Below are 6,388 nucleotides of genomic sequence, written 5' to 3'. Positions count from 1 at the left end.
GATGCTAGTTGCAAAACACCTCAAACGTTCTTTAAAGAGACCTTGATGGGCTTTGCATACGATCGTCATTTGGTCGACAAATTGATACTATTGTCACTATTATTTATGAAGTTCGAATGATGCATAGGTTTTGATAAACAAATGATCATCGTATACTAAAAAAAAAATAGATTGTACTTAGCTTCTAAGCTTAATTCAGTTGTGCCTTTTAAGGGTAATGCTGATAAACCAGGAAACTAGACTTTTTACGTGGTGTCTTCTAATAAAGGACATCGTCCAACATAGATGTTCTTCCACTGAAACCTGTATTTGGTAAAAGGTTATCAATGTCTTTCATAAACTCTCCTGCAGAATAGGCTTTCACTGTGGTTGTATTTCTATAATTAGAAACGAATCTTTTCATGGCAATATGTTGTTTTATGTCAATTTTTGTACTATAAGTTTGATCAAGAGCAAAAAAAAGTTTCATCGTGAAAACTCTGCCAGATCAATCAATGGACACCGCCTTTTGAATTGGAACGGTTGCATCATTAGACTGGGACACAGTTGTATGGGAAAAAAGCGTTGGTGTAATTTTTTCGCTCCAATGCACTTTTCGTGTTCCTTATGGGTCCTGTAACAACTGTGTAACTTTTCAGATCGATCGGATTTTATATGGGAAAATCCACTTTTTCAAAACTTATCCTCTAGAAATTTCCAATTGGCTCCTAAAAATATACCAATACATGATATTTGTAGGAAATTTTCCTGTAAATAATTCTTCTGAAGACTGTAAGGCGCTACAAAATTTGTAGAAAAAGTTATTCACCTTAAACTGATCGAATGTCTGACGAACGGCTCAACATTGAATTTTTCCAGCAACACTGCTGCAGCATGCTGCTGTTGCAAACTCAACAACGTGATGAGAAACAGTTTCGCGTAGAATTAAGCTTGAAAGCGTGATTTTTTGCTCATAGTGTCTTCGGAGAAAATGCTTAGAATATCAATCCCTATATTTTGATAGTATTCGTTGTGTGATTCATACCCCTAAAAGTGAGAAATCAGCTTTCTAAACACCCCTACGTAGTGAAAAACATTTTCGTGTGGGATTGAGCTTGAAGGTATGATATTTTGCTCACGTTATCTTCATTATCGGAGAGCTTGCTTAAAATATTAATTATTAAGTTTTAATGTAGATTGATTACTCCCCCTAAAAGAGGGAAGTAAACTTTCTAAACACCCACGTCGTGTGACTCTGGTGTCTTTCAGAAAAGAGTTTGGTAGATACATAGTTACAATTTGTGCAGATACATGGCTAGCAGGTCACTACGAACCATGGTAAATGAAGTCTATTGAAAAAGAGAAAAAGAGAGTATTGATCTTTGGGCGGGATGTTGGTTGAGCGGGCACCAAGGTGGGCCGCTGAAAGATCCGAAACAACTGGAAAAGGGTAGGTTTTCAAAGTTTTTCTTTAGTTCCCCGTGTTGATTGCAAACCGCTGTCTGTTGAAAATGGAAACATCTTTGGCTTCAACTTAATTTTTTATTACTGATAATTATTGCAATTTATATTGATTAAAACATATACAAAAATTCAACAAAAAAAGTTATCACCTTTCAATATTTCAGAGGCTTTTGTTGTCTGTGAGATTCGACAACTTGTAGCAAATAATTCTGATGATCGGGATCTTTTGTTATTTTGTTGTTGTAGTCGCTGACAAGCTTCACGGCCCTTTCTGCAAAATCATTCACTACTGCAATTGCCTTCACGCGTTCTTGTGCTTCCAGATATTGTTTATTTGATTGCCATTTTTCAGGTTTTTCTTTAAGAAAGTCCGTTGAGATTTTCATGATTTCGAAAAATCGTTTCGTTGCCTTTGTTACAAAGTTAGAAAGTGTAGAGTTTTTCTGAATGTTATCAGCCTTTACTGAGACTTTAGCATTCTAAAGTTGTTTTGCCTTCTTAAGTTTTTTTTTGCTTCTGTTTACCTTTTTTCGCTACTAGAACAGACGAATGTCTTCTTCTTCCTCACCTGTGTATAGCTCATTGGTTCGTAGTGACCTGCTGGCCATGTATCTGCGCAAATTGTAGCTATGTATCTACCAAACTCCTTTCTGAAAGACACCAGGGTATGATCTATTGAATTGGCACCAGAACCCAAGTTGTCACACGAGGTGGGTGTTTAGAAAGTTTACTTCCCTCTTTTAGGGGGAGTAATCAATCTACATTAAAACTTAATAATTAATATTTTAAGCAAGCTCTCCGATAATGAAGATAACGTGAGCAAAATATCATACCTTCAAGCTTAATCCCACACGAAAATGTTTTTCACTACGTAGGGGTGTTTAGAAAGCTGATTTCTCACTTTTAGGGGTATGAATCACACAACGAATACTATCAAAATATAGGGATTCATATTCTAAGCATTTTCTCCGAAGATACTATGAGCAAAAAATCACGCTTTCAAGCCTAATTCTACGCGAAACTGTTTCTCATCACGTTGTTGAGTTTGCAACAGCAGCATGCTGCAGCAGTGTTGCTGGAAAAATTCAATGTTGAGCCGTTCGTCAGACATTCGATCAGTTTAAGGTGAATAACTTTTTCTACAAATTTTGTAGCGCCTTACAGTCTTCAGAAGAATTATTTACAGGAAAATTTCCTACAAATATCATGTATTGGTATATTTTTAGGAGCCAACTGGAAATTTCTAGAGGATAAGTTTTGAAAAAGTGGATTTTCCCATATAAAATCGTATGGAAACTTTAAAAATCGGGCGCAAATCAGGGGTTCCACCGATCGATCTGAAAAGTTACACAGTTGTTACAGGACCCATAAGGAACACGAAAAGTGCATTGGAGCTAGTACTTATTTTTTGTCCCACCCTATTGCATCATTTCAAAGTGCATATGTTATATCAAAAGGTCATAAAAAGCACTATCTTCTGCTCAAACTGCTCAAGAACGGTTAATTATCTCACTCAACTTGCCTCTCTCATCTTACGCGTTGCCATATAGCTAATTATTCCGCTCAGTTCAGCCGTAAAACCAAAACTCGCATTATAGACAGTCACTGCTTCGAATATCCTTCAGCTGCATGCAAATGAACGGTTTGGCCGTTTCGAGGGACGCTCCAATATGGAAAACCAAAATAAATCAAGATCAAACGGATGCTGAAAAATTTAAATCTCGCGAGCTCACCGGTGTGGTCGATGCGGCTTCAGCCATTGCCCCTTCAGAATTAATAATGCTTTGACCTTTTGCTGGTAACGATCAGCCGTCAGCTAATTTTGGTTTCGGTTCGAATGAAAGGTCACAAAAAATAGTATTTTTTTTCTTCTAAATTAGCAAATGAAGGAAAGATTACTGAGTCTCATGGTTGAATCCTTGTATTTTTTATTAATGAATTTTGCGGTTTTTTTCCATTTTGAAATTCACTCTTTTTTTTTTTTTTTTTTTTTTTTTTTGATAGAATGCTAATTAGAACTTAGAGTTTGTACCATTGAATCGCCCAGATCAATTGATTCGTTTTTTTTTTCATTCCATCGAACCACGTTCAAACAAGAAGCCTCCATTTATCTATCTGACCTGTCTTGCTCAAAGAGGTCTGACAATGCAACAACCAACATCGCGTCACCTACAGACCACCATTTACATAACCTTTTGGCTTCTCCTGGTCACCTCGCGGGTTCCGCGCTGCATCTGCTTTGCAAATGAAGACAGATTGCATCAGATGCTGTTGCGGCGGCGACGGCGATGCGCCTTTCTATCGCTTCGTAAATGTCATCGCGTGGAATAAATTTTTTGACTCTTTTAATTTTCCGTAACTTTCTTTATTTTGTAAAAATCTTCATAATCCTTAACACTTACTCTGGTGAACGAAACATAAACACATCTTTTTGTAGTAGGACCGCAAAAAGATTATTGGCACTATCGTGGAAGAATAACAAGTGTCTTTTCTACCAACTGGTAACTTCTTTCAAGTGTGTACGTGTGTGTGAGAGAGAGAAACAAAAATCATAATCTAACGCGATTTGTCGAGATGTCGTTATTCAGCCTACTTAGTTTGCATTTTAAAATAAGATCGAATAGTGTCATGCTGCTAGCGCGTATCGTGGTTCAGCCCGTGCTCCAACTCGTCTCCTGGCGGAGTATGCAAAAAAGAATCCTGCGGCTGTTCGAAGGAAGTCATCATCCAACGACTGAGTTAGTTCTGACCGACCTGGTCAACCTGGGACTGCAGATTGGTGATAACTTCCTGTGGAACCTGATCACCGAGCAGCTGGAAGAGGTCGACGCGTTGGCTTCCGGGGATCGACTCGATGGCTGCCACCTGGATACCTTGATGCACGCCCTGGATGGTAGCGTCACGAGGTATCAGCTGCTGTGATTGCGCCTGCCGGATGGCCTCGTTCGTCAGAGCTTCCCCGTCCTGGGGAGCGGCAAGGGCCACGGCGACAACGGCAAGCAGGCAGATAATCGCTTTCATTTTTTTTCTGATGTTGATAGTCAGCTCTAGCGGCGAAGGTGGAAGAGAAAACGGTCGAAAAAAAGGTTAGTTTCGTCGTGCAGATAGTTTGCTCACGTAAGAGACTTTTTTTTTGCATTTTTCTTGGATGCGATTCGGATGAGCGTTGTAGTTGTTACGCAGACCCGGTTTGGTAACATTTGGTTGGAGGGTCTACTTTATTTTCTAAACTGCTGCTCTACACAGGAAGCGTTTAATATTAACTAACGGAAGTTGGTCAGAGTACACAGAACTGAGTAAACTTTTGAAGGCAGTAATAAGTATATGATACCTTGAAAAATGACCCTGCCGCTTTGAAATATAAATAAATGCATAGTAGTCTGATAGAATCTTTGGCAACTGTTTTCCAACAAAAACCATGGAAACCATGCTTTTCTAAAGTATAACAAAAGCTATTTCAGGTTGATAGGATTTTAGAAATAGGATTAAGAAAAAAATATGGTTTTTAGAATGTTTTATGGTTGTTTGATATTTTCCGCTATCTTAACCGTATGGTATTTTGTTCTTGAACATGGCCATAGGTTTAACATCACTCTTACTAATCCGTTGAACAAAAAAGAAGCAAAGATAAAATGTCATTTGTATCCGCTCGAACGTCAAACGTTAAGCTTAAGTCATAAGTCATTTGCATTTTTTTGCAACACTTCATCACTCGGCGCCATCAAACATCATCAACAAACAGTGTCCCCTCCGGGCACGTATCCGCGCACCATCCTCGGCAAACCGATACGTATTATTTCTATCGCAAGAAAACGCGTGAAAAATAACATGCAATAAGAGACCATTCACCAATCGCAGCGCGGAGCAATTGGCGGCACGTAAAACCAATCGCAAAACGCACGACTTGTTTCATAATGCATAATCCGCAACAGCGTCGCACAATTGCTTCAATGCGTCTTGCATAGCTATCCCAGTTGTGCACCAACGAAACCCCGGTAACCGAGAAATCTTCACTGCTCTTTCTTCTTCATTTGGTTTTCACTTTTTCTACATTATTGTCTGCACCTCCGTCTGACGTAAAATGTTCGACCTTTCATTTAGATAACGTAACGCTCCACGACCGGTGGAAGGTACTTCACCAAAAACTCCTCGCACTCTCGCACGTATACACTACCTATGGTCACCTTACGATTGTCCAGTCGGAAACTCACCTTTTGTTCGAGAAGGATGAAATCACAGACGGTCAGGTCCAACGGATGCGGCACACTTGCAAAAGCAGTAAATGTGCCTGGAACACTGGAACAGGGACGTGTTGTTGCCGCTGATGAAATTCCTCTACAACAAAGCGTCAACACTGCTTGGAGCGGTGCTTTTATAGTGCACATCTCCCCACTTGCTAGGGAGCCACCCCCTGAGGGGGGTGAAGCAAAGGGGGTGGCACGGGGGCCGCCCGGTCTGTCTCTTCAATGCTGCTTCACACAAGTCGGGAGCTTCACGTTGGTGCTGGCCGAGAGATGTGAGATTTTTTTTCGTCTATTTTCTCCACACAGCTTGCGAGCTTGAGAGCGCACTGCGGAGACTCGAATGCTTTCTAGGGAGAGAGAGAAACGAACCTGATTAGTGGGATCGAAAGTCTCACGGAGCAGGTTTTTGCAGACGATGGGTGACAATATGGTTTTCCATTATCATAGCGCAGTTTTTTTTCTTAGCTAAGAAACTGGACTAATTAAAAAGGTTTTTCGAAACTGGTTTACTTTGAGGGGAAACTCGAGATGTTAAAATGTTCAAGCTGGTATGGCTGCTTGAGCTATCTTTTAGAACCCGTCTTTTAATGAAGGAAGACTGCATAAACTGTGCGTCGTTATCAGAGCATGTTGAATTTGAATGTTCCAGCGTTTTTTGTTTTTTATTGACATGTTTATGATGCCTTCAGCTGTTCACATCA

General features: G+C 39.9%; 1 protein-coding gene across 1 annotated transcript; it reads right to left on the bottom strand.

Moving 5' to 3' along the window:
* Positions 1-3,786: 3,786 nt before the first annotated feature.
* On the bottom strand, positions 3,787-5,816 carry LOC129730731 (uncharacterized). The gene is made up of 2 exons (XM_055690285.1): positions 5,655-5,816; positions 3,787-4,490 (listed from the first exon to the last, which is right to left on the bottom strand). The coding sequence occupies exon 2, from the start codon at positions 4,462-4,464 to the stop codon at positions 4,183-4,185; it is 282 nt and encodes a 93-aa protein (XP_055546260.1). The 5' UTR covers positions 4,465-4,490; positions 5,655-5,816; the 3' UTR covers positions 3,787-4,182.
* Between the last annotated feature and the right edge of the window lie 572 nt (positions 5,817-6,388).

This window comes from Wyeomyia smithii, chromosome 3 (genome assembly GCF_029784165.1).
Source record: "Wyeomyia smithii strain HCP4-BCI-WySm-NY-G18 chromosome 3, ASM2978416v1, whole genome shotgun sequence".
NCBI lineage: Eukaryota > Metazoa > Arthropoda > Insecta > Diptera > Culicidae > Wyeomyia > Wyeomyia smithii.
This window is presented reverse-complemented; position numbering and strand designations above follow the sequence as displayed.